We start from the raw sequence: 26,334 nt of genomic DNA, 5'->3' as shown, positions 1-26,334 counted from the left end.
TCTGTTTCGATGAATTGGACGTTCATGCAGTTGATCCTGCCTACTGGTTGAGTGAAGCCGTTGAGGATCACATATGGCATATGCAGGTCTCCTTGAGCCTTGCAGATATGTCTGCAGATCGCAACCTTCCAGCTTTAAGTAGCCCCTCAAAACGGACTCATCACAGATGAGGAATCACTTCAATATATTGAATAGTGCGCGACGTCTATCGCCATAATGTAACTTGTGTGTTGGTATCAGTTCCGAAGTATCGAACCTAACACGAAACGACGAGTACTCAAAACAGAAAGGCGGAGCATCCTCAGGTCTGTCAGAGACTCATTCATCCTCCGTCAAAGCCTGTAGGGAGTACGGAGTATTCTAGGGAGATACTACGAACGAACGGGATAATGATTTGAGACGAGAAGGAGAGGCGCGAATAGGACGCTGGCTGAGTCAGCGAGTCTGGGCCCCTGAGGCATAAAGTGCACGGAGAACTCTCTGGCTTTTCCTGTGACGATTCCAATTTAGATACGAAGTGTTCACAAATAAATATGGAGAAAAAGGGGCAAGGGAGACTCCCTTATCATCTCTTGTGTGTCTCTTCTTCTCATTCTTTTTCCTCTGGTCCTTGATCAGTGAGCCATGGATAGCGGGAGGGTGCCTTTCTTCTGCCCACCAACCATCAGCCTGTGATTCTCCTTCCGCCGGTGAGACAGCGTCACAGCCGCCCACCGATTCCCCACGGCCTTCGCGATTTCCGTTCATTTTGCCCCAGGGTTCGGACGTTCGTTTCTGTGGCTTAAGGCCTTAAACAGCCTTAAACGCCCCCAGTACCACTCTTTCCACTTTTCCTCCTTTCTCAATTTTTACTGTTTAGCGTGGTTTTTCTTTTTCCCGCAGCGCAGTCCCGTACGGGAGAAGTCCGAAGTGGCCAATCTTGGTAGTCCCTACGCTTTATAAGTTGCCCGAGACGCGCTGCCGCCTGATATTTCAAGATACTCAGCACTCATTGCCATCAGATGATTTAGGCATATACAAAGTCAACAGGGCATTACACAACCCCCGTTACTATCAGTCTTCCGGACGGCCAATTCGAAGAGCACGGCACCATGTTCGAGGACTTCTCCTTCTCCTCACCGTCGTCCACCAGACCCCCCCGGCTGGCGTTCGACGGGGACGATCGACTCATGGTCGATTGTGATAGTTCAATGATCTCGCCATTGTCCTCTCAGTGCCCGTCGCCTCGATCGACGTCGTCGCATAAATTTCCCCGAAGTTTGCATCGTTCCCGATCATCACATTTTCGCTCCCCTCAGCCGCCTACCTCTGTTCCGTTCTCCGCTTACGACGGCAAGAGACTTTCCATCAGCACATTGACAAGGAAGCTCCATGAGCATACTATCCACAGTCAGTATCAGGAGGAGAAAGCTGACGACGTACCCACCTCGCCGTCAACGCCCCGGTCGGTATCGGACATGGGGTCGGTATCTGGACAATTTCATGGGTATTTCCTAACACCCCCGGACACGGACCATGACGACGAAGGATACTGTGACTCGGCGTCTATGGCCTCTCTCTCACCCTCATTGTCACCTCATCAGCAATCCCCCTTTCTGGAAGCCATGATCGCCCCGCCGGACTTGACGTCGCAGGGTGGGGCTCTCGAAACCCTGTTGAACAGTGGACTGGATACTACGATGAACATCCGGGCACACAGACAACATATCTCCCGCCTGCAATGCAATCCTTCGGACATCGAAGCCATCAGACGGGCTCTTATACCTGAAGATGAGCCGTCGGAGTTCGATCCATGCAACGAGGACGATTGTCATCCAAGCTCACTTCCTCCGCAGCTATCGCCCCGTAGGAGGGCTGTCACGCTCAGCCGGAGCCGTTATCGACCGATAACCGCCACTTCTGGCCTTTCTGATACACCAGGGGTTGAGCATCGAGACCGGCGGAAAAGCACTGCTGGCGTTCCTTCATCTCACCGTATCGAAAAGAACTATTGCCTGTCATCGAGCCGGGATCACCGCAAGAAAAGTGATCAAGGCTTGAGAAGGAAGAGTCTGGTCAGCGCTGCCTTGGCTTCTGTGGTTGAAAAGGCACCGCAGACGAATGTTTGATCTACTACCCCTTGAGAGACTTCCCCTTCTACTGTACATATTGAGATAGATACCCGGCCTGTATATACTTCGTCAGTCCGTATCAACTTGTTCATTTCGCTCTCACGTATGTGTCGCTCTCGTCCTAATCTCGCAACCCAACCAACCGTCGTGACTCCTCCCACAGTCTCTCCGCGCTCTCCTGATCCCGAATATGGGATGCATACCCAGGATCAACCGTCCGAAACCCCGGCTTCGCCGGTCCCGATTCCCTACAATCCTCCAAATACTTCCCGCCTTTACCCTCCCACTCCCTCCCCACAGCAGCCACCACAACCGTGGCAGCCCCCTGCTCCTCCGTCTTCAGATACGGCCTCATCCCGGGCTTCCGCCACTCCTCCATCACCCCATCATCCACAAACTTCTGCAACCCCGTGAAAATCAGCCCCGGATGCACACTAAGCCCATGCAGCCCTTGCCCCCCAAACCGCCTCTCAATCTCATTCATCATATAGATATTCGCCGTCTTGCTCTGCGCATACGCCAGCGCGGGGTCGTACCCTCCCGTCTCGAAATGCAGATCCCCAAACCGAATCCCGCTCTTCCGGTGCGCCGACGACGTCACGCCCACCACACGTGAGTGGAATTGTGGTGTCACAGACCGCAGCAGGATAGGTTTTAGCAGCTCGAAGAGCAAGAAATGGCCGAGATGGTTCGTCCCGAACTGTGTCTCGAAGCCGTCTTCTGTGCGGCCTTCTGGTGTGGCCATTACCCCGCCGTTGTTGATTAGCACGTTCAGCTTGTCGCTTTGCGAGAGGAAGGAGTTCACTGCTTGCCGGATGCTGGATAGACTGGCTAGGTCCATGTGGAGGAGGCGGATTTCGCCTTGAGAGGTCGAGGGTTTGCCGTCTTCATCGGAGGCAGGGGTAGAGTCAGAGCTGGAGTCAGAGTCAGACGCAGGGCCGAGGAGGTCGGCCAGCACGTGTCGGGCTTTGTGGATGTCGCGGATGGCGAGGAAGAGGGTTGCGTTTGTTTTGGAGAGGGCGCGGGCGGTTGCGGCGCCGAGACCGGATGAGCAGCCTGTGATTAGGATGACTTTGTCCGGGAGGGCGTGGGTGAGGTTTTCGGCCTGGATGATGGAGAGGGCCGTTGGGTGGTCTTCCATGTTTCGGGTCAGTAAGGTGTTCGCTTCGAGCTGAGGGATGGCTGAGGGATATCTCTGTGAGTGGCCGAGGTTTTCGTCTATGGGGTATATGGTATATTCATGATGACCAACCCAGGGCTTGGTAACTACGTCAGAATGGTGACGCTTGCATGACCTCCCTCATTTGAGGTGCACCTTAAGCACACCGAAGGATGAAGAGATTAAAGTATATATCAGGCTAATCTATCGCAATGAAACAGAGACCAGCTCCAGGCTGTCATATAGGAACCCACTCATACTGCGGTGTCTCTGACACAGCACAGTTCACGCTATCATCGAAAAAGCCGGCCCCTCCGCAGGGCACTCGCAAAGCTGCGTAATTTTCTAAATGGATTGCGCTTCCCGCGCTTCTTCCGATCTGACGAAAACCCCCTGGTCGATTCGCTCCGCTGCATCTCCTCGTACTTCATCGCGAGAATGTCGTCCGTGGTGCCCGTCCATCCTATCCCGTCGTAGGAGGCTAGAACTGAGTACCCCGGCTCCCCGAGTTCACTTCCGTATGATTGCGAGGTCATCGGCCTGGACTGCGGAGGCGAGCTCCACTTGTGAGATTGCGGGATATCGGTCTCATTTCCCTCTAATCGTTCGGAGATGGACGGCATAGGGTGGTACGGTATGTCGCCGATGAGTTCGTAGTGGGCTTTTTCTTCGTCGGCGTCGGAGATGTAATGGTCATGGTCCTGCTTGTGGTCATAGCTTGCCTCAATGGTTTCGTCATGCTCCAAGATCAAGGTCTCGCTCTGAGGCCGTATTGCATTGAACGAGTCCCGCTGGTCGTCTGTGATGGACGAATTGTCCACGTCTTCAATGTACGAGACAATGCGGGCGAACTTTAACGATTCATGCGGATTAAGGATTTCGAACGAGGTCCCCTGATGCTCCACTGTGGCGGTCGGGCGTCGCAGTTCCAACAGCAACGAATCCGAGCGGGCTTTGGCATGTCTGGGAGTGAATATTTGCTCCTGCGGCTCTGGTTCCGGGAACCGGGCGAGCCTAGCTCGGAAAGTTTCCTATATCTTGTCAGCTCAGTTAAGGGTGTGGTTTTCTGCAAACTCACCAGCAATTGATGCGGGCTATGTACGGGACTCGCACGGAGCGTTTGCTCTGAAGCGTTGATATCTGAGAAACTGGATGGAAAGGAAACTATATCCATTAGCATATCCTCATACCGCATGACAGCGGATTAACACGTACGGAGTGATTCATCAAGCCCAGCCCCATTCTCACCTCGGTATGAGACAGGACTGGGCGTATATGACGGAGACAGCGGAGGCGGGCTCGACGCCGCAGACGAGACCGAAAACGAACACAATGGAGGCGTCAAGCTCGTTTGGCTTTTGTTCAGATCCAAAGCTGCGTTTTTACGCCGTAGGGTCTTCCCTCCGTTGCGATTGAGGGCGATGAAGCCGTCATCCTGCGAAAGAAACCTCCGGTAGTGGTGCAGGGATAATGCTCCCGGATATCCCGGCTTCGACGTTGCGGCATCCAAGGCGGTCGATGCAAAAGAAGGAGAGTCCAGAGTTGGAGATTTGAGAGAATGTTTTAGTGGTGAGTGAAGCTGGAGAGGTTCATGGCAGCCGCTTTGCCAGATTTGATGGTCATGATCGAGATTCATGGTTGCTTATCTTCTTGAAGGTGAAGAGATACGTTCCTCCCGCTGAGAAAACACCTTAAGAAATAAAGGAGCGATAATAGAGAGCCTGTCAATTGAACAAGGCCACTGTCTGATGGCATTGAAGGTACAAGTACAGGTGCATGAGGCCAGGACATAATCCGACCGTTGGGGCCATGAATCAAGACAAAGAAACAGACATTATTGTTCTGACCTTCTGCAGTCAGGCTCAGACTATAAACAGAAAAGGAGAGAAGAAGAAAGGGGGATGAAGAGATTGTAAGAGATAAAAAGAAGAGACAGATGGGCCCTGGACGAAAAAAGAAACAGGCAAACGTCACATTGCCAGGTCAAAATCAATAAATCATGGAATTAAAAATAACCAGCATGTATTGATTTTCTTTCTGCATCAAGGGAGCCCTGTCGCTGCTTATGGGCGCCACATAGGAGGCTTAGGCCCACTCACTCAGAATAATAAGAAACACGCACGCTATGCATCAGCCCCTTTAAATATTTGGATAGATTCTACATTGATATTAACTTACAGTGGAGAGAATGCAGCTATGTCTGTTGTGCTCAGAGTGTTTACAACTAAAGCTGCCGCCATCAAAGACCACATGACTTACCAGTGATTGCCCCTGATTAGATTGTAAAGGAGGATTCAGATAAGGAAAGTAGAACACATGTCTTGGATTCAAGGGTAGACATCCCTCAAAGAGCTCGATCCGACTACTTTCTCTTAAAGGATGCTGTCATTGCCGTGGATTTTGGAGTAATAGAGCTTGAAAGTGTCAGAAGTATGTGCACACTCTAGAGCTTAAAAGTGGCTTATAACCTCATGTTTACATCCCCCAGAAGAATCAAAGAGCTACCTTGGGCACCTCCATTATAGAATAAGCACATCACAGCATTATCCAATGCAATCACCATAGCAAGGATATCACAATGAACATGTCTGTTATAAGTTCATATCCCTCTGTTCTCCAGTGATGACAATTCTAATGTGGCAAACATTTCAATCCCTTGCTCCGATCATGCCACTAATGTTTCATCACTGAAGTGGTTTCAGCTGGTTCTATACAAGCTAGCCAGTTGGTGTTAAAGGATTCCAACTTTACTTAGCCAGAAACACAGCAAGAATGATAACAGTAAGCTGATGTATAAGAGCTGCATTCTCTCCATGGCCAAAACATCTCTCCATTTAAGGGAATGCGTCTTGGGGTACAGTCAATGGGATGCCATCCAACTAGCAAATATGATTCTGATTTGTCACCGGCTTGGAACACAAAGGAGTTGACTGAGGTGGATATGCTACCTAATACTTAGTGTCATGGCGTATCAGCCAGCTGGGGGGTTGAACTTACTGGCTTTTGATCCAGCATGCTATTTGGGCCGTTTCCTCCATAGGATATGGACCGTAGTCTCCATGCTGACGAGACTCCCTATGATTTCTAACTATCTAGGAAAGAAGCTGGAAAGTCATCAAGAAGGGGGACGTTGACAGGTAAGAGTCAGAGACTCGCAGTGATAGCAGATGCTTTGATTGAGATAAGTGAACACAGCGCTACTATGACATAAGAAACATATCATTCATTCCTGAAATTGAAGGCCATAGAAGTTTAGCCCCAAGTGTGTAGTTGGGCGTATTCTCAGTAGTATCTAGTTCCTGCACGCACTCAACCAATCCACCCACACCCCAAAGAGACTCGGAACAGCTAAAGCGGCACCACATCAGGTTGAATATACCTTAGAGAGCATCGACTGTTGAAAAGACTAGCTAGCGCACATGCAACCCAAAACGAACTCGACCTCGAGACTAGGCCGTATCCAATCCACAGCCTCAAACCCACCCAAAACAGCGATGACCAGTCATCTATGATCCTCCCCATCAACCGTCATCCACTGAAGTTCACAACTTCAAATGGACAACCATCACAACCATCACAGACTAAAGGTACAGTTTACAGTTCCACACCTCCTGGTTGGGCACCAGGAAACGTGGCCCCAATGCCGAAGCAGAATCAACCACCCTCTCGTCACACCAGATGACCCATCAAAATTTTCGTTCGCTGTCGTGTCGATGATGATCCACTTGACCATCGATCAATGGTGATCGATCACTGGTCTCTCTGCTAGTGCCAATGCCAGGAACTGCAAGCCATCTTTGTTTCAGTTTGGCCTTGCAACACCCCATAAACAAAAAGAGTTAAGCCTCCTGGTAGGGATCTGGAGGGGAAACCCGCTACTGGGGATTTTATTCGTCACTTGCCCTTGCATAGCCTTTGTTGCGGGCCCTGGCCTACCACAGACTTTTCAGTAGGAAGACTGATGATGATGATGACGATATTATTGTCTGACATGCAACTTGAAAGGATCTGGCGGCGGCACAATGTCGAACGGCCCAGAGGAGGGATTCGTTGGACTGAGCGAACTACACTGACACTCTGGCATTGCTGTGTCTGTGTAACTTTAAAGGCGAATAAAGAAGGCTTCGGTTGTCTTTCTAAGAATCTACTGGGTTGCTAAAAATGACAACCGCCAGTGATCGCGCACATCTACAGAGCCTATCCTCTTCGTTAAAGAACCCCTTCCGTTGCTAGGACAGCATGAGGCAATCTCATTCAAGTTCATTCGAAAGATTAGCAAATCGCTTCGAGTTCATCATATGCAAGGCCTGTAGACAAAAAACCCAACACCAATCTATGCTTTGACGGGAATCTCAACAAAGTCGTGAACATTTCTCAGGTCATTCATCATCGTAGACAAGCATTGATCTCAAAGGCCCGCCTGTCAGCTAATCAATATGTACCAGGAAACAGTCTGAAAATCGGGGATATATAGCAGGAAAACAAGCAATAATCATAGCATAACGGCACGGACAGCTCGTCTGAGATATGAGCAATGAAAATAAGGTATCATCTTGGTCAAAATAGCGCAAAGTAAGGTCAAACTGCCCAACATGAGCAACAATCTTAATGGCGTTTATATTTCTAAGCAGAAATGTCAGCAAGCACACTTGAGAGACATAGTTCACCACGACACTTACATCTTCTATCTTTCGGCGATTGCTCGGGTCCAAAGTGTTTCCAGCCCCAAGGAGCGTCTGCCCAACGGCCTTGGAGACCCCAATCGCAGGTCGAAGGATAACGGTCGGAGCACGTTTGAAAACAGCCCTAGCGGCAGCTTTCGCGCTACCACTCTCCACGATCTCGCCAGGAACAGCAACGATGGCATCTCGTGCGAGAAGCAAGTCCMTTTCCAAGCCGCGGAACGCACCCCGGAGGCCTTGGACGACACCCACCGGTTGATCCGCATAGGGCGAAATCTTATTCGCCTCCTCTTCTTCAATCGTGTCTTCTTCGGAGCCCAGTGTCGGCGCGGTCGGTGTAGTCAGCAACTCCTCGGCTCCTTGCAAAACCGTTTGAGTGCCAATAGCAAGCTTGGCACCAAGCTTGACGAGTTCATTGGACGTGGTCTTGGCAAAAGCCAGCGCTCCTTTCTGGATGCTTCGGACGATCCGGCCGTCCTTGCGATACTCTCGCATAGGAACCACGACAAGGTCTCTAACACCGCCTCCCACATTGACTAGAGATCTGATGGGCGCCAGGCCAGCAAGAACACTCGGAAGTTGATTTCTCTTGATGTCTGGCATCCATATGTCATTGAGTGTCTGACCCAGTTTATCAAAGCCGGACACCCCATAAATGATGACATGCCGCATGACCATATCCGCGCCATCAAGGACAAAGAAGTTCATGAACTCAGTTGTCCGGCCTGATCTGAGCCCAGCGTAGTCTACGCGCTTGGGCTTGAAGTCAAGTTTGACAGGCACCGCGTTGACCTCCACTCGTTGTAAGAACGGAATGTCGGCTGTTGAACTTGGTGTGGGTGCAGAATCATCCCTGAACTCAAAAAATCGACAGATAAAGTCAAGGGCATCCTGATCAACGTGCAGTCTCAAGGGGAGAAGAGTTGCCTGTAACATGTTAACACAGCTGTTCAGATTACATAACGTGGGCAAGAAAGTGCTGACCTTGAGAACAAGCTCGGACGCTGCCAGCTCTGGAACAGGCCGCACAGTCAACATTTCCAAATGGACCATACTGGCCCCACTTTCTCTTTCGCCTGCCTCATGCATATACGTCGCGAATTTCTTCCATGTCGACGTAGGAACGTGGTCGAAGATCTCCAAGTCGTTCACACGAACGTCGAGCGAACTCTGCGTCTCTTCAGAGCCAGGGGGGAAGACGACGAGATCCGCGCAAATGCCTTTCAGCTCAAACGTCATCTTGTGATATTTACTCCTAGACAATTTCAATCTCCTTCCTCTATACGAAGGCGACTGGCCTTGACGTGCCGTGGCCCCAGTGACAGTTGTACTAGTGGCGTAGCTGCCTGTCTCGCTGGCAAGATCGTCAATGTTACGATTGATATCGTTGCGAAGCTCTCGAGGGTCCTTGTTGGCAGGGATTCCAATATATATGGAGTTGAACAGACAGTCGCCGATAACCGATTCCTCTTCTTCCTCGAAACCTGGTGAGGTCCGACTACCGGCTCGCGCGCGCCGCTCCGTGGCTTTCTTCTCAACGTCCTTCACAGCCTTAGAAATTGTATCTCTGGTTCTCTGCCAGTCGTAGCCATCAAACAGATTCCAGATAATATGAGCATCCCGGACTCTGATCCGCAGCGGACTTTTACGGATCTTTGAGTCGTCGGTTAAACCATATGTGTTCTGAGTCGAATCCCAACGATGAGCCGTACCTCCTACAGCAGAATGCTTGGCAAAATGGTCTTCCTTGAATTCGAGATCGGAGACGCTGGAGGATACATAGTACTGCGAATGGAAGCTGTCCAAAAGATCATTCGACTCCGACGGCATTGCGCTCTCATTGGGGGACAGGTTATCTGGCCCTGGCTTCATCGGATAAAAGTCGCTCACATACTCAAGCTCGTCTTCTATGCGTGGGTCTCCGCCCTCGGGCTCAACAATAGTAGGAGCTTCTGGAATCTCTGCACGCTCAGGTGGTGAATCCATGGTGAATGCGTCCCCAGAAAACGAAGCCAGCATGTCTTCTATAGGCAAAACTTCCGTCCGATACTTGAGGGCCACACTTGGCGGGGTGGGAGGCTGCAATCCATTTATGATGCTGATGAGGGTCTGCGTGGAATCGGCACAGGTCTCGAGTATCAATAAATCATCCTTGAGCTCCACGTCTAACGACTTCGTCCCCTCATCGTCCACATGCATCAATTTGACTGTGGCCATTGCAGACGATATGGAAGAGACTGGGACAAACCCCATATCGATGAAGGATTGAATTTGGTCGCTCTGCGGAATTGTTGATCTACCACGGTGAAGGTTTTCCGCCAAACCCATGTTTTTGACATCATCAATGACCATGATGGACGCCTTTTTGAGATCCAGTATTGCTTCTGAACACCTATGGTCGGAAATAGCCGCTGAAAACTTAGCATTCGTTAACACAACCAGTCCCTTCGCCGCTGTACCGCGAGGATTCAGCCCAAGGACGCAATCCCGTAGGGCAAATGCAAGCCTCCTTGGCTTCGCGGAAGCTTGCCGGTCTCTTAATCCCATTGAGACTTCAGAATCATTCCGTTGCAAGTGCTGCGATTCGGCAATATTAGCCAAAGAGTTGGCCATATTAGCAGCGACATCTCCTGTCGTCTGATCCCCACTCAGCCCAAGGAACGCAACTATGGACGGTATGGTGTATTCTACGCGTAAATTGTGAGATTTGATCTTAATGGTCGGATCCATCTCATCGGCAATGTAGCGAGCCATCAGTATTGGAAGTTGGCTCTGGTTCTGACCCTGGCTCCCGCTCGACGGTAGTGCTTCACCTACGAGCTCCTCACTCCCGTTTCGGACGACTTTGATCGTCCCCAGTTGCGCAGCGATGAGAGACGGCATGCTGATATAAGCAGCCTCAGCGTTTCTGAGATACGACGTGATAGTTCCGACAGGCCCACCCAGGTAGACTTGAGATTCAAGCTCTCGAATGAGAGTGAGGGTGAGGATGCCCGGGCGATCATCTTCAGGTAGATACTTTGCCACCGTAGACAACCTGCCCAATTCCTCTCCAAGCTGAGAAAGTGACTCGAGGTCACTGGTGCGCGAGACGACGATCTTCGCACCCGCGACTGTAGTACGGAGAACGGAGCCTTGTCTACGCTGGCGGAACAGCGTGTCTAACATAATGTCATCGTCTTCGTCATACTTATCTTTCGACGGTGTTATTATTGCCAATAGCCGGTCCAGATCGGGTTCCTTGGGGGAGTAGAGAAACTCCACGCGGATGTTGCTCAGGTTGATTTTTGCGGGCGCATCCCTTGAGTCGTCAAGAGGTAACGGGCCACTCAACTTGGCTTTGTCAATCTGCACGCCTATACCCTCGAATCGGCTGACAATCTTGACGGCTGTCGTTTTCAACCTGAGATAATGTGTCTCACCGGCAACATCGAAGACGATTCCACCGACTCGAGCGTTCACCTTCCAGGAGAGTTGGGGGTTGGTTTGAAGGTTATTCTCAGGAGGTGGTGAGCTTTCGAAATGCACGCCACGAGCCCGTCTTGGAGAATCTGCCTTCATGTTTCTACTAGTTGAGACAGAGGAGATTGAATTTCCGAGCTCCAGGATAGTACTGAGGCCGCCAACCCGCCCGAAGACTTCCTCCAGGCGCTGGACATTAAGATATAGCCGGAGAGGAAGTGTTCTAATGGTGAGGCTTGCAGAGTCGGAAGACTTGGTCAGAGAAAGAGAGATATCACCATTCACAGGTGACAGGACATCTCTTGTGGACTCCCGCATCTTCAAGCTTTCACTGAATGAGATGAAGTCATCCGAGGCGAAGCCGAGTACGAACTTTGAGACGTCTAGGCCAAACTTTGTAACTTTTTTATCAGTCAAGTAGCGGGCCGTTAGACCTGATGCTGTCGCTCGTAGAATGATATCTTCATGGGGCAAGCCGAAAAGTGACGAGGAATGGGGGTCATAGTCGTTGAGAGCATATGTTTGACCGGGAACGTGATCGACGTATTTGATGCAAAAGTTATAGAGAGTGAGAGCGAGACTGTGACGTTTCTGCACAGATTCTGGCGCGGGGTTTCCACTGGAGACATCCCCGCCGTCACCAAAGGCGTGAAGAACCCTTTGGCCGGCCTTGACAACAAGCCACCCAATTGCATTATCAAATCGTACATCTACGGATGATATTTCGACAGCAATTCCACCCGGTTGAGTTTTCGAAATGAGATCATGGTCCGCCTTGTTCGCTTGACGAGGCGGTGATCTGGGCAGGGTGCCCTCGAATGAAGTGGCTGAGTTGATCGAGTCGCTGCGAAGCCGTGCGGAAGCATACACGGTGGAAGAGAGCAATTCGGGCTCGGCTGATGAATGACCAGAATCCACTGCTGAGTCCTTCAGACTGTCACTTGCTGACTTTACGTCTCCTGAACGGACAGTCTCGTCCGTATGATGTCTATCTTCATCAACAGGAATCAATATCGATATTCGATCAATACTGAGAAACCGCTTCGCAACATCTGAAAGCTTGCTCATCGTAGGTGAGAGCGGTGTCAAATCAGGTCCCCGTGCCTCAGACGGGGACTCACTTTGTTCGCCAAATGATCGCTTCTCAGTAAGCGTCGAGGCCGCCTGAGCAGTGAGCTTTGGTGTAGATATCGATGTTTCATCTTGCACGTCCCGTTTCTCACCTGCCGCGTCTGTGAGCTGCGTTCCTGCGTGCACATCTCGGACAACTGTCGACTCCGGCAGATCCCAAGCGCCTGGTATATTTGGAATGAAACTTCTACTCGAATCTTGACTGATAGCACTCATGTACATACTCTGAGCCTCTTCATTTGAGAACAACTTGGACTCGGAAAGTCCGCCGCCATAGGCGAAATCAGATGAGCCCACGCTACCAGCTTCAGGAGGCGCTGTTTGCCTGTCTGAATTTTCTCTCGAGGGCAAGGACCCTGAAAATGAGGAGGCACCATGTGAGAAACCCCGATTTACACCGTGATCAGTCTCGAGGTAAGGCTGACTATAGTGCAGGGATCTGTCCATGGATCCATCACCGTAATGGGAGAAGGGAGCTGCATGCTCTGAGTCAACGTCGGACGGTGAAGTCTCACGGGGCATGTGCATCTCAGGTGTCTGAGGGCGCGGAGTGTCACTGCTGGGCGGAAATCGATCATCTTGGGGTACGAGGCCCTCTGGTGGTTCTAAGTCATCGTCATGTAACTGGGAGTCGATGACAGAGTCAAGATATGCAGGGTTGTCTAATAATTTATCATCATCCAAGAACTGCTGCGAGTCTTCTAAACCACCGTCACTTCGATTCTCATCGTCGGTATCGGCATCAGAAAACCGCCCATCGTATGTGTAGGCAGAACCTTCCATTCGACCCACACCGGGTTCTTCTATATCTTGAATCGAATATTCTTGCGGCGGCTCCAAGATTATCGAACGCGTCATAGCTAGGACAGAGTCCGCATCGGATGCGTGGTCGGGCAAGGGTGACGGAATCCTGCTCGAAGGCTCGCTTGACTTTGGCTGCACGGGCGTAGTCGGCGAAGCGGGCGGTGCGAATCGGGAATAATTCGAGAATACTATCGGTTCAGATATCAAAGCCATGTTGACGTCAGAAATAACGATCGGCCGGTTCCTATTACGAGAATGCTTTTCTTCCTCAGAACTGGACGTTGTGCTGCTCACGGCACCAACGGAGAACTCCCGCACAGTAAGAAGTCCCGTTACGATATCAGATTTGTTCTCCGGTTCTCTCTTGACGACCCCCTCCTGCTTCGTTTCCATATCAACTCGTATTGAAACATTGTCGACCCTGACCTGCAGGCGCTCTGCGACTCCCTTCAAGAAAGCAGCAACAAAACTGGGCAGCGATACACCCTCGTTTCCTAAACCAAGTTCCTCCTCATCGTCACTGATAGACGCTGATGTACGGTGTAACACCTGTGATCGAGACGTGATAGCAGCTTGTAATTCCTCTTTTTCCTCTTTCGGTTCAGAATCGAGGAATGACTCCGCAAGATCGGCCGGAGTCGGAAGAATGTGATCGCCACTAGAGTCATGGGTACCAGCTTGAGATAGCTTTCGACTATTCTTATTTCCATCCTTTGCTGCGGAGAAAGATTCTTCTGATGGTAGTCGGAGATGCACATCGATTCCGCTAGCTTCGCAGATGATACCGCTACTGTAGATATCGGCAGGGACGGTGATCTTTAGAAACTGGACCTTAGCGCTCAGCAATTCACTCGAGGCGGGGAGCTGAAGAAGTGTAGATAGTTTCTGTTTACAATATCATGATTGTTAGTTATACATCGTCCACTAAGCTCATGGCGGGTGGAGTTGTCTAGTAGTATGCGACGTCTGCCGACGATATATAAACTCACCTCAAGCCTCAGTCCTATATCCCGAAGTTCGACAGTGCTTCGTTGACCCCATCGGATTCCCAAGCTATCTAAGTCTAGTGCTTCGGTGTCGACAAGCTCGAGCCGAGACAAGGCATATCTGAGCAACCGTTTCTGGAAGAATGAGGGCAAGAAGTAAGCCATCTTGGGCGAAAGGAGCCAACCGGCGGCTCATCTAGTCATCGGGGCAGGGACATAATAAATGAAGATGATCGTGTTGAAGTCGGTTCTGTAAATGGAGAATCCCGCAAAGGCAAGAGTTGACGCGGAGGGTTGATTGATAGGTGACGTTCGGGGGTGATAAGCAGATAGCGATGATCAACCGCAATAGTCAGGCGGAGCTAAGGCGGAGCCAAATCACACTGACAACGTGCGCGATTGTTGATGGTTCCTGGAGATACTGAGTTGTCTTAGACCCTTTGCTTCTAAACAAAGATTATGGGATTTGTGAGGGTGTCGAAAATCTCTCTATACTCATACTATTTTGCCGCTTTAACAATAGTGGCAAGTGATGTCGGCTCTACGAAAGTACCTCCAAGACCCTTGCCCATCTTCTATTCCTCGGACACGCCAAGGATTTGATGCCTGGGGAACATGGCATGTTTTACCCTTTTGGGGCAAGCACCAAGCTATTCCATATCAGCTCCCCGACATCCTGTGCTGTGACTCAGAGAAGAGATGAAATAAAAGCATAACAAAGGCGCGGAAGCTTTCAAAGCTTTTATTAATTAATTTATTTTCTAAGGTCTCTGGCACTCCTCACCTCTTAAGCTGGTTCATAAGTTACTAGATTCTCTTTTTTTTTGCTGGCATTGTCCTCGCCATGATCACGTGGTCATGGTGACTGATGGTTATAAGAATTGCACTGAAGCCCTATCTCAAGGTTTGTGAAAGGGTGAAACATTCCGTTGAGTGACTCTCTTGAATGGAATTGGTGACAAGGATCTGGAAAGTCAGAGCCCATGATGGCATTACTTATTCCGAATACAGGAGATTGAAACCACACGCTTATTTAACAGCTCGTCCCATGAAAATTCGCAAAATGAATATAAAAATACAGTTCCCATGATTTGCAGGCAATGAGTGAGATACGCATCCCATCCTCAATGACTAAGGTACTTGCCCTCCTCCGTAATCAGCAGACCCGCGATAGCCGCACTGGTAAAAGTAGCCAGGGCGCCAGTGATCATGGCACTAACTGCCACACGGGACACATCGCCCGCACGTTGGGGGGCGAGTTGATTGAGCACACCGATTTGATTACCCAGGGAGCCAATGTTGGCGAAGCCGCAGAGAGCATACGTTACTATGATCCGAGAGCGGACGGAGAGGTCTTGAAACTCGGGCTGGGTTTGAAGGTCGCTATAGGCGACGAATTCGTTCTGACAATGATTGAGTTAGCGTCTCCACCCTATAGAAGGTGAGTGGAAGGTGTGAGGATATAATCTTACCATGACAAGCTTCACACCGATCAGTTTGCCCACTTTGAGCAGATCGCCGTCGCGGGAGACGCCGAGAAGGAAGGCAATGGGATAACAGATGTATCCAAGAATCAGCTGGAGGGTCAAGGGGGGGTCGTTGATGTTGAGGTAACGTCCCCACCAGGTCAACAGGCCGTTGATCAAGGCAACGAAGGCGATGATACAGAGAAGCGTCGCCCCAATCGTACCCGCGATCTTGATGCCGAGCCAGGCACCGTTGGCGAAAGCATGAAGCGCATTTTCAGCCTTGTGTTCCTCGTCCTCGGGCACAACGACACGACCAGCCGTCAGAGTCTCTTCCTCCTCAGGCCAACGCAGCTTGGATGCAGCCAGAGAAGCAGGGATACTCATCACACACGAGGAAACCAGAGCTTGAGGGTTAACGCCCATTCCAATGTAGGCGACCAGTACGGAGCCTGCAATGGTAGCGAAACCGGAGCACATGACCTGGTGGATTTCGGCCACGGTAAGGTGCGCCACGAACGGCTTGATAAGCATGGCCGATTCACCTTGTCCGATGAAGGGGGAGGCAGCAGCCACGACGGCCTCGGCTCCAGAGACCCGCATACTCCAGAAGAAGAAGACAGCGAATTTACCAATAGCCCATTGCAGGACGCCAGAGTAGTACAGGAGCTGCACGAGAGACACGAAGAAGATGATAGCCGGGATGACGGTCACCAAGAACCACGGGTGTTTGCTTGCGAAGCCATCCGTCGTCAAGAAATCAACGCCGTTGTCGGCAAAGCCCAGAAGCTCTCTGGCCAGCGTCGAGACGAAGTTGAAGATGTCGTAACCCGCCTTGGTACGGAGCACAAAGAGAGCAACAATGAATTGCACCAGCATTCCTACAATGACGGTGTGCCAGACGATCTTCTTGCGGTTTCTCGACGAAAGCCACAAGAGGAAGACGAATACGACAAGTCCGAAGAGACTGACGGCTCTGTTGGCTCTGGTGTTATCGGCGGTCTCTTCCGACGCAAATGAGCCGACGAGGATGACCGCAATCGTCAAGAGCGCCGCGCCGGGGATCCTCAGTTTCTCGGGGATCAGGCGAACGAACGGCCGAGCGGTATGGTCCCAGAGCCAATAGGTTGGTCTGGTCACGATGGACACGGGCACGTAGAGGGTAAGAAGCCGCAAGGTAATGCACAGGTACAGCAGGAACGGGATGAGCCAGCCCAAGTCATGTCGATGGAGGATCAGACCAGCAATCCACCATCTAAGAGGGACGACAACGGATGAGTTTCGATTTTGATCAAACAGGACTGCCAGAAGATGCGGTGCAGTCGAAAGGGAAGACAACTCACCCGGTGAACAAAAGCCACACGACAGCGTAGAAGACATGCTTGAAGTATCCGTGGTAGCGGCGATAGAAGGGCCGCGATGGATAGCTTTCACCTGCTTCCTCGAGATCTTTCGAACTCTGGCTATGAGCGTGCTTGTCCTCGACAGTCGGGTCCTGACTCAGGCCTTTGACATCTTTGGCATAGATCACATCATCATCTGGGCCTTTCTCGGCCAGTCCCGAATGGTGGGGATGACCGTGGTGATGCTGATTTGCGGTATCCAGCGCAGGATCTGCATGTCGCATTGTCTCGTGGGGAGATGCCTCGTTCACCTCCATAGCCTTGTCGTCCGCCATTTGTGAACCTGTTCCTATCGCACAATCACTAATTCCAAGAATGCAACAATCTTTCAGGGCGTCGAATACGTCTCCTCCGAAGAAAAAGACGCGAACCTCTGAAAAGGATGGAGTAAGGAGAATTTGGCGGCAACCAAGTCAATTTAACTTCGGATATGGCCGGGGATAGCTGTCGGATAAGATGGAGAGGGAGAGACCAAGTGAGGAGACAAACTCTCTTTTGAAGCCAACAGAAGACGAGCGTTGCGCCTAGATTCCAATTGATCGACTCGGGGTTCTCTCTTATCAGACAAGCTGGTGCGGGGAGATTACACAAGTTGCATATTCCAGCAAAGTGTGAATTTAGCCACCCCAGCAATCCGATTGATTCGTTGGTCCGCCCTGGGGTTGGATATGCCCTTGAGCAAAGATGGAGTGTCCTTAGTGCTCGCCGCCGACAAGGATCATGATAAAACAGGTGAGAAAACTGGAAAGAAATTTTCTCTCGAGTGTTGGTGGCTGGACGGGCTACAGTTGTTCCTCTTCGTGGCCAAGGAACCAAGTATAGCCGTGCATGAGCCCAAGGTTGAGGTCTCTGGTTACTTATCTTTTTGTCCCGATAATAATTTTCACTTTTCAGCAGTGTAGCGAATGAAGACCCAGCGATGCCCTCGACGGTCGATAAGAGTTTCCAGTGTTACAGCACTAAAGCGGACGTGGGCCGAAGTCTGGAGGAAATTCTGCAAGGAGATTGGCGGCTGATCAGCGAGTGTAGCCGTGTCCCGCGCCTTTTTTCTCCGCTCCGTCCTCACGCGGTTCATCGGTCGTGTGCCTCATGCCTTCTGACGGTATTCAGGTACAAGCTCTTGGTTTTCATTTACCGTGCCTTCGGGAGCCTGCCTCGCTGTTGACATTGTTTTCTACGGGCCGATAGACTGCAGAATCTGAGGATACGTTTGATGCGACACTTGCCACACAAGCTGGCAGCATACCTCGTCCTGTCGTCGTGTTAAACTACGGAGGATTGCTTTTGATTGTGGTTGTGGGAAAATAACCGTTTACTGGTGAACTGTGGACATTGACTGGGCCTCAGGGCTAAAGCTTGTGGGGTCTTTCCCGCTAAAAATTCTACCCGCCACCCTCAGACTATCTGCCAATGGTTTCAAGCTAACTAAACTATCAATGGTCTACGGCGGCCTGGGAAACAGCAGGGAACTGAAAAAGAAAAATAGAACAATCCAGGAAAAGCCCCAGTTCATCGAATCATAAGTTTCCATGACTCCTCGATAGGCTCGTTTACTGGGATAGGTATTTTATGCCCGGCACTAACTGGGTCAAATATTGCCGCAGTTACTCTGCAAAGGCTGCTGGTACGATCCTCGGAAGTTCTCATTTCCTTATGATAAGCTCGCCCTTTCTTTGTTATCACCAACTCTGTGAAAAGAGACTGAGCTGAGTGTATCTGAAGCATCCCTGTCAGCCATGAGAGTTTAGGATTGTGCCACCTTGGCACGTGAACACCTGAGATATAAGATCGGAGATCTCCGATGAACAGGGCTTCTCAGGAAGGTTTGAAGCTAAGAACTGATACTTTCCGTAGATGATTGCGCTTGATCCTTCGTGCTCCCTTAATCGAGGAGCAATATGTTGACTTTGTCGTCTTCGAGTCCTCGTGATAAGGGATTCAGATAGCAGTCAAGAAAACCCATGGTTATCAGGTGTTACTACTCCGTATTGTGCTGTCAAAACCCTAAGGATCATGTGACCCATAACGGGTGGTCCCAGGTTTGCCATTATTATTAGCTAAGTTCCAGACCCAGACCCCGGCCGTTGGCGAAGTGGAAATTGGCCTCGGACTGAGCGAGATCACGGGCAAGCTCATTTTGCCGCCCCGGATTCTGTAGGCATTACGTACTTTACCATCTCTGAATCTACCACGTGTTTCTCCAGCTTTCAAGTTACCATGGAGTATTACTATCCAAGGTTTGATTTGAGATTGAATGCTCGGAATTGTTCCCAAAGCTAGCATGGAACTCCGACGGGGAATAGTGCTTAACTGATGGCGTTGCGTCCTTTTAATCCTCGGGACACTCAGGCCGACGTGTTCTACTAAAATAAGTGCTCCGTAGCGAGACAAGGGGACACATTTGAACTCAGCTCTCCTAATGATTGAGAGAACGTTACATTGCATCTCATTGAACATGGATCACGAGGCATAACTATCTATACGAGATTATTAAACAATTGAACCGCTTACGCAGGTCTAAGTTAAGGTTGAGGATCCTCACCAAGAAGCCCAAAACGGTCTCAGCGAGGTCCTTCCATTGGCCGCAATGGCTGGGGAGCCAGGGTGGGGAATGCTATCGATCCCCCGACACTGCCCCTCACAAGCTGCGATCAGCATTGCTAATTTTCAGTTAATCATCATCTCCCTTTACCTTAGTTCTTGTCGAATTTTATCAGCTTAGAATAGTCCTGGATTCTGGTTCATTTCGAGAACCAAAAAACCAAAAAACGAACATTCGCCTTGCGAGTGACCCTCCCAGCATGGGTTCAGATGATCAGGAGTGGGAGCTGGAGGAAGGCATCCCTCAAGTGGAGGAACCCTTTATCCAGCAGTATCTAAAGGGCCGTGATGCACTGGTCCTAGAAGAACAGAAGCAACGACATGGTTAGATTTCCAACTTCTATATGAGCTACAATTCCAAAGAGTTAATATCGCCAGCATAGATGCCAATCTCCGCAAGGCCCTCTCCCCGCTGGCCGCCAAAGCGTGCAAGATCGTGTCCAAGGTCCGTGATCGTGAGCTCAAGACAGTATGGTCCAAGGGCTTGTCCCAGGAGCAAGCCCACGAAGCCGATGAGATTCTCTATCCGGGGGTGATGTTCCATCTCGCAAGGGGTCGCATGGAAAATACCGACTTGTGGAAAATCGTGCAGAAGATGCCCAAAGGGTCCCTCTTACATGCTCACATGGATGCCATGTTTGATATCGATTTTCTGATCGAACAGGCCTTTTCCACCCCAGGAATACACGTGGCTGCTCCAGAGCCGCTCATTACCCCAAAGGAGCTTGAAGAAGCACCATTCTATCTCCAGTTTTCGTCTCGACCATTGGAGGAATCAGAGGACAAGCCTACGATGTGGACGTCTTCCTACGAGTCTTCAGGACTGATATCTCTACAAAAAGCAGCCTCGTCGTTTCCCAAGGGTGGAGAGGCTGGTTTCCGCGAGTGGCTAAAGAGTCGTTGTGTTCTTGGGCCGGAACATTCCTACCTTCACCATCACGGAGTAGACGCCATCTGGGACATCTTCCGACGCACGTTCCGAGTCATCAATTCTATCCTGAACTACGAGCCAATCTTCCGCGCATGCCTGCGCCGCATGTTCGAACAGCTCGCCAGTGACGGAATCAGATACGTGGACTTTCGGATCGCCTTTGTCTTCGAGTACCGACGGGAAGGCTGCGACACGCCCGAGGAAGGCTACTTGGAGTGGTGCCGTGTCTTCAAAGAAGAACTCGAACGCTTCAAGAGCACCGAACAAGGCCGACGATTCTACGGGGCCCGCATCATCTGGACCACACTCCGCATTCTGTCCAACAAAGACATCGCAGCCAGCATGAAGCAATGCATCGAGACAAAACTCGCCTTCCCGGACGTGATCTGCGGGTTCGACGTCGTCGGCCAAGAAGACCTGGGCCGGACGCTGGTCGACCTCGTCCCGGTTCTATTCTGGTTCCGCAAGCGCTGCGTCGAGGAAGGGGTGAATATCCCCTTCTTCTTCCACGCGGGCGAGTGCCTCGGTGACGGCGACGCGACAGACCACAATCTCTTCGATGCAGTCTTACTCGGCACCCGGCGCATCGGGCACGGCTTTTCCCTCTACAAACACCCCCTCCTCATTGACCTCGTCAAGGAAAAGAAGATCCTCATCGAATGCTGCCCAATCTCAAACGAGATCCTCCGCCTCACAAGCTCCATCAAATCGCACCCGCTTCCTGCCCTGCTGGCTCGCGGCGTCTCCGTCTCCCTCTGCAACGACGACCCGGCCATCCTCGGCCAGGGCAAGAACGGTCTAACGCACGACTTCTGGCAGGCTCTGCAGGGTCTCGAAAATATGGGTCTCACGGGCCTCGCCATGATGGTGGAGAACTCCATCCGGTGGAGCTGTTATGAGGATCAATCGAATGCCGAGTGGGCCTCGGATATCGAAGATGGGATTCTAGGCGATGGGCTGAAGGCCGCCCGTCTGCGGGAATGGTATGAAGACTTCCAGGCGTTTTGCGAGTGGATTGTAGCGGAGTTTAAGGATGTAGAGGTCGACGAGTAAGACAAAAGTTTAGGCTTGGTGTTTATATAGGCGCTCTACCCGGGTATCAGGAATATGGTTAAGCTCTCAATACCTTTTTTGGCAAATCCAGCGCGTACGGAAACGAACATTGGATCAGAGTATGAGAAAGCTTGTTATTAGGACGTTCTGCGATCTGTAGTACAGTGTCGTCCTGGATGTAGTATACCTCCAACCAATCACTGTCCGAGCATTGGGTTGATGTTGAAGATCGGGAATTTCAAGCATACGCTTCAGGTATAACGCTCCAATTCGAAAGATAGAAAACCGATCCAAAAGGACACAAAAAGGAATATCAGGGTATGTATTTCCAGAGACACACGTTCCTCTGTACTGTGGAACGGGTGGTCCACATTATCCAGAGAAGAAAAATGAGCAAAGCAACGCGCATGAACTCCAGACCCAATGTACCGATATGCAGTGAACCTGCGCCCGGGGCCGAGAAGGCTTTAGGGACAGATAAGACGCCAAAGAAACAATGCACCGACCCTCCGATCATGCAATGCAGAAACCAAGCCCTGGTATCTCCTGAAAGAGAAAACGCCGTGAACATAGCCTAGTTGTCCGTACGCTTCACTCAAGATCTTCGATATCGCGGTGCCGTGCGAGGACATGGCGCTTGTATTCTTCCTTGTCTGTATCCCAGAGCTCGGCTGCTTGGGCGTTTAGAGGGCTCGCGCTATCTACTAGTTAGCATCAACGCGGTTGTATAGCGAGTTATGAGTGCAAGCTTACTTGTTGGGCTCCCCGAGCAAGCTCTGCAGGCTCAGTAGGACACTCTGCACGTTATATACGGCACTCCACTTGTCTTTGAGGATATCCAAGCAGATCCGGCCGGAGAAGTCGACATTGGGGTGGTAGATGGGCGTTTTGAAGAGAACCGTAGGGGGCGAGTAAGGATAGTTGCTAGGGAAGGCGAAGGAGAGCTTGAAGGTCAGTCCCTCGTATGGTGTCTCGTTGGGTCCGCTGATCGTGGCCGTCCAGTTGAGAAGGTTGCCGTCTGCGTTGGGGAAGGCAGAGATGCCGGGTGAGGGGGACATCATCAGCTGCATCAGCTCTGTTTGGAGGCTATAAGATGTTGAACAGCCGGTTAATACAAGCTACAAAAGCTGAAGTCCACAATGAAAGCGTATTCAGCTCGCAGGATATGGTACCTACCGTTTTGTCACGCTTTGGGTGTCATTTCTTTGGCTGGCAGAGCTCAGCTTGCTTGCCTCGAGAGCTTCAGGCGTGGCGTTCTGAGTATCCTCCATCGCGTAGTCCATCTTGGCCGCTCAGATCACAAAAGTCTACAGACAGTTTCTGAGAGCTCGACTTCTTATTCTTTCCTTTTTTTGATTATAAATTAGAGGTGCGGCTCCCGGTTTAAGGAATGCTAGTAACAGTAGCAAGGTGAGGTTGCTGTCTGGAATGACGACGGATCCGAACACAGCGCAACTGTTGGTTGCAAGAACGATGGGTCGACCCACAACTAGAACCCTCAGATCGAAACCAGCAGAGACAAGTTGAAAAAGGAAAGGTGATATTTCAGATCCCGAAGAGAAGTTTTTTTTTTATGAGAGTATAAAGACGAAAAGTTAGGTAGAGAAGAGAGGAAGATATGACCAGTCTTGATTTTGTGTCGCGAACGGGGCGTTGTTTACTCCACCTCAGAAAGAGCATCAGCTTCCCCCGGCAACGATTGGAACCAGTGTTGAAGGCCCCGCCTGATCCGACTAGACTAAGGCACTGCAAATTTGAAGAGTCGACAAAGGTCAGAGATAAGGCCCAGTGAACAGGAGGAGAACAAGGAAAACAGGAGCAAGCCTGTAGTTGGGTGCGCCTGACTTGTTCACTGGACCATCTGAGTGCCTCGCCTTGGATATTCCAAGTCATTTATCAACTTGATGCGTCCTTGTAGATATAATCTGTTCTGGTATAGACCTTAATAGTAGCCATTGGCTGTCACATCACTTTGACAGGGCATGCAGAGGACACAGGTGAAACAGCGATACGCGAGAGATCTACATTATGATTCAGTGGTCAATGAATTTACAAGAATTCAGTAGATAGATTGCTTCAAGTCATGGCCCTGAATGTTCACATCCTGCAGCCACTTTCGTTCAGAGCCAGTTGTTTTAGATAGAAACAGAGCTTCTTCCGGAAGGGATTGGCTGCTGCCGGTCTACTGTATATCGGACATTAAAAGCAATAGTTTCGGCGCTCCACTGTGTTAATCCAAACCAGTGCATGGAGTTTATTCTTTCCAACCAATATTTCAGCTTCCATTCATGCATATTGTCCTCTAAATTGCGACATCATTTCATTACTACGGTACTATCGAACGTCTTATAGTTGTAATGGAATACAAGGTACCGTCTTCCGCCTGCTCACTTCTGCGCCCGTTGAGTATATCAACACATTACCCAAATAGGATAAAGTGGCTCGCGTTCCCGGCGCACCGCGTATTACTCCCATGGTCTTCGACTCATCGACCCTTGCTTGTCGTGTCCAAGACACCACAAAGAACAATGATATTGCGCTGAATCTCGCGGGAGAAATTATCTTTGACATCCGTGAATCAACAACTTTCATTTTTCATGGTCTTAGCTGCGCTTGTTGTACGTCTTGAACACAATGCACCACTCTCAGCTTGCCCCGCTGCCTAACGATCTGCCCTTTCGGATTGTCTCAAAAACCATCGGTCAGGGTGCCTATGCTTGGTATGCTCCGGTGCTTCTACGTTTAGATTGTTTGGGGTTGTCAATTTCCACTAATGCCTTGCCCAGTATCAAGAAAGCCTGTCCCTCGAACGCCGATAATCCCATCTTTGCCGTAAAGTTCATCCATAAAGATTATGCTGCTCGACATGGCAAGATCAGTCCTCGGCAATTGCAGATGGAAGCGACGGTACATAAACACATCGGCGATCATAACAATATAATTTCGTTCTTTCAGACCGGCGAGGATAACGTGTGGCGATGGATCGCAATGGAACTGGCCGAGGGAGGAGACCTTTTCGACAAGATCGAGGCTGATGAGGGTGTGGGCGAGGATATCGCTCATGTGTATTTCTCGCAGCTTATCAGTGCTGTTGGATACATGCATTCAAAGGGAGTCAGTCACCGGGACATCAAGCCCGAAAACATGCTTTTAACTGCCGACGGAAATCTCAAGATCGCCGATTTTGGTTTAGCGACGTTATTTGAGTACAAAGGGATCACCAAGCTCTCGACAACTTTCTGCGGCAGTCCTCCGTACATTGCCCCAGAGGTCATATCGTGTAGCAACCGTGGTCAGGTCAAGGGAGCGGGTTACCGCCCAGATCTGGTGGATATCTGGTCATGCGGAATTGTACTCTTCGTTTTACTGGCGGGCAACACGCCGTGGGACAGTCCGACAGACAGCAGCTTCGAGTTTCATGAATATGTTGCGACGAACGCACGAACGACTGATGAACTTTGGCAGAAGCTGCCTACAGCAACTCTTTCTTTGCTACGCGGCATGCTGAATGTCGACCCTAGTAACAGATTCTCTCTTGAGGATGTTCGACGGCATCCTTGGTTTACCCGACAGAATCGGTACCTTGCCCTAGATGGCAAGCTCAGAGACCCTATCAATCTAGCGACGACCATGTTCGAATCACTGCACATCGATTTCAGCCAGGATCCGCTTTCTCGACCTCACCGGACCGGCAGCTTCGACCCGGAGCGGATGAGGTCAGACGACGGAGACTTGGATACGGAACCGAGAATCTCCTCCACTCAGCCAGAAATGCCGAGGGGAGATATGTTGGTGGACTGGGATACACCTCACATGGCTGATGTGTTTTCGTTCACTCAACCTACGGGAAGGCCTTCCTCCAGCGACGACATGTTAATGGCGGGCTATCTAGAGGACGAGCCCTCCATGTCACAATTTTCGCCTCATCCTTCTATGCCACTCAGCAGAACGCAAAAAGCTCAGCGCTTCCGTGACATTGTACCTGCTCGCCCTATGACTCGCTTTTTTTCCACGTGGGAACTCAAGATTCTCGTGCCTCTTGTGTGCGAAGCTCTCCACCGCCTGGGGGTCCCTGTTCCCAGTGTGCCCGCGGTTTCTGCAGGAGACACATCTGCAATGATTCGAATCATCACCAGGGATGGCAGAATGTGCACATTGCAGGGGAAAGTAGTCATCGAGTGCGTTTCAGAAGGGCTCTTTGAGATTGAATTTATGAAAGTGAAGGGTGATCCTCTCGAATGGCGACGATTTTTCAAGAAGGTGGCTGTCCTTTGCAAGGATGCCGTCTACATACCCGATAGCTGAGCTGGCTTTGAAGCTACACGGCTTCGGGATTTGCCAAGCGATCCTATATCCTTTTTGATTCTCTCTCTCCCTCTCTCACTTCTTTTGAATCTACTATTTTTCTATTTTTAATGTACGATTGATGCGAGTTACCATGGTTGGGCTTTGGGATATTGGCAGGAACGCAGGCGGTTCTTTGGTATTCAGCAATACTAGACCGATAGAAATCATTTCTCATTCAACCTGGCCCTCGGCTGAACA

At 50.5% G+C, this 26,334-nt stretch overlaps 8 protein-coding genes across 8 annotated transcripts; 3 read left to right on the top strand and 5 right to left on the bottom strand.

Annotated features, from left to right (window-relative positions):
• Positions 1 to 1,091: 1,091 nt before the first annotated feature.
• Positions 1,092 to 2,108, top strand: Asppvi_011249 (uncharacterized protein; the record flags this gene model as incomplete). The annotated part of the gene is made up of 1 exon (XM_043307083.1): positions 1,092 to 2,108. The coding sequence occupies one exon, from the start codon at positions 1,092 to 1,094 to the stop codon at positions 2,106 to 2,108; it is 1,017 nt and encodes a 338-aa protein (XP_043163018.1).
• A 124-nt stretch (positions 2,109 to 2,232) lies between these two features.
• Positions 2,233 to 3,252, bottom strand: Asppvi_011248 (uncharacterized protein; the record flags this gene model as incomplete). The annotated part of the gene is made up of 1 exon (XM_043307082.1): positions 2,233 to 3,252. One exon carries the CDS (start codon positions 3,250 to 3,252, stop codon positions 2,233 to 2,235), a length of 1,020 nt encoding a protein of 339 aa, XP_043163017.1.
• A 311-nt stretch (positions 3,253 to 3,563) lies between these two features.
• On the bottom strand, positions 3,564 to 4,906 carry Asppvi_011247 (oxidoreductase, short-chain dehydrogenase/reductase family; the record flags this gene model as incomplete). The annotated part of the gene is made up of 3 exons (XM_043307081.1): positions 3,564 to 4,301; positions 4,349 to 4,434; positions 4,486 to 4,906. 3 exons carry the CDS (start codon positions 4,904 to 4,906, stop codon positions 3,564 to 3,566), a joined length of 1,245 nt encoding a protein of 414 aa, XP_043163016.1.
• A 2,969-nt stretch (positions 4,907 to 7,875) lies between these two features.
• atg2 (putative autophagy regulatory protein Atg2) lies at positions 7,876 to 14,500 on the bottom strand (the record flags this gene model as incomplete). The annotated part of the gene is made up of 4 exons (XM_043307080.1): positions 7,876 to 7,893; positions 7,950 to 8,879; positions 8,937 to 14,234; positions 14,339 to 14,500. The coding sequence occupies 4 exons, from the start codon at positions 14,498 to 14,500 to the stop codon at positions 7,876 to 7,878; spliced, it is 6,408 nt and encodes a 2,135-aa protein (XP_043163015.1).
• Positions 14,501 to 15,459: 959 nt separating this feature from the next.
• Asppvi_011245 (NupC/NupG family nucleoside CNT transporter) lies at positions 15,460 to 17,479 on the bottom strand (the record flags this gene model as incomplete). Its single annotated transcript, XM_043307079.1, has 3 exons — positions 15,460 to 15,738; positions 15,808 to 17,056; positions 17,145 to 17,479. 3 exons carry the CDS (start codon positions 17,477 to 17,479, stop codon positions 15,460 to 15,462), a joined length of 1,863 nt encoding a protein of 620 aa, XP_043163014.1.
• Positions 17,480 to 20,005: 2,526 nt separating this feature from the next.
• Asppvi_011244 (putative CECR1 family adenosine deaminase) lies at positions 20,006 to 21,789 on the top strand (the record flags this gene model as incomplete). The annotated part of the gene is made up of 2 exons (XM_043307078.1): positions 20,006 to 20,129; positions 20,189 to 21,789. The coding sequence occupies 2 exons, from the start codon at positions 20,006 to 20,008 to the stop codon at positions 21,787 to 21,789; spliced, it is 1,725 nt and encodes a 574-aa protein (XP_043163013.1).
• Positions 21,790 to 22,380: 591 nt separating this feature from the next.
• Asppvi_011243 (putative ubiquitin conjugating enzyme (UbcK)) lies at positions 22,381 to 23,072 on the bottom strand (the record flags this gene model as incomplete). Its single annotated transcript, XM_043307077.1, has 3 exons — positions 22,381 to 22,486; positions 22,543 to 22,875; positions 22,966 to 23,072. The coding sequence occupies 3 exons, from the start codon at positions 23,070 to 23,072 to the stop codon at positions 22,381 to 22,383; spliced, it is 546 nt and encodes a 181-aa protein (XP_043163012.1).
• Positions 23,073 to 24,423: 1,351 nt separating this feature from the next.
• Asppvi_011242 (putative serine/threonine protein kinase) lies at positions 24,424 to 26,094 on the top strand (the record flags this gene model as incomplete). Its single annotated transcript, XM_043307076.1, has 2 exons — positions 24,424 to 24,509; positions 24,576 to 26,094. The coding sequence occupies 2 exons, from the start codon at positions 24,424 to 24,426 to the stop codon at positions 26,092 to 26,094; spliced, it is 1,605 nt and encodes a 534-aa protein (XP_043163011.1).
• Positions 26,095 to 26,334: the final 240 nt, after the last annotated feature.

The sequence above is a fragment of the Aspergillus pseudoviridinutans genome (assembly GCF_018340605.1).
Source record: "Aspergillus pseudoviridinutans IFM 55266 DNA, scaffold_9, whole genome shotgun sequence".
Classification (NCBI taxonomy): Eukaryota; Fungi; Ascomycota; class Eurotiomycetes; order Eurotiales; family Aspergillaceae; genus Aspergillus; species Aspergillus pseudoviridinutans.
Note: the sequence above shows the minus strand (reverse complement) of the source record. Positions and strands in the feature narration are given on the sequence as shown.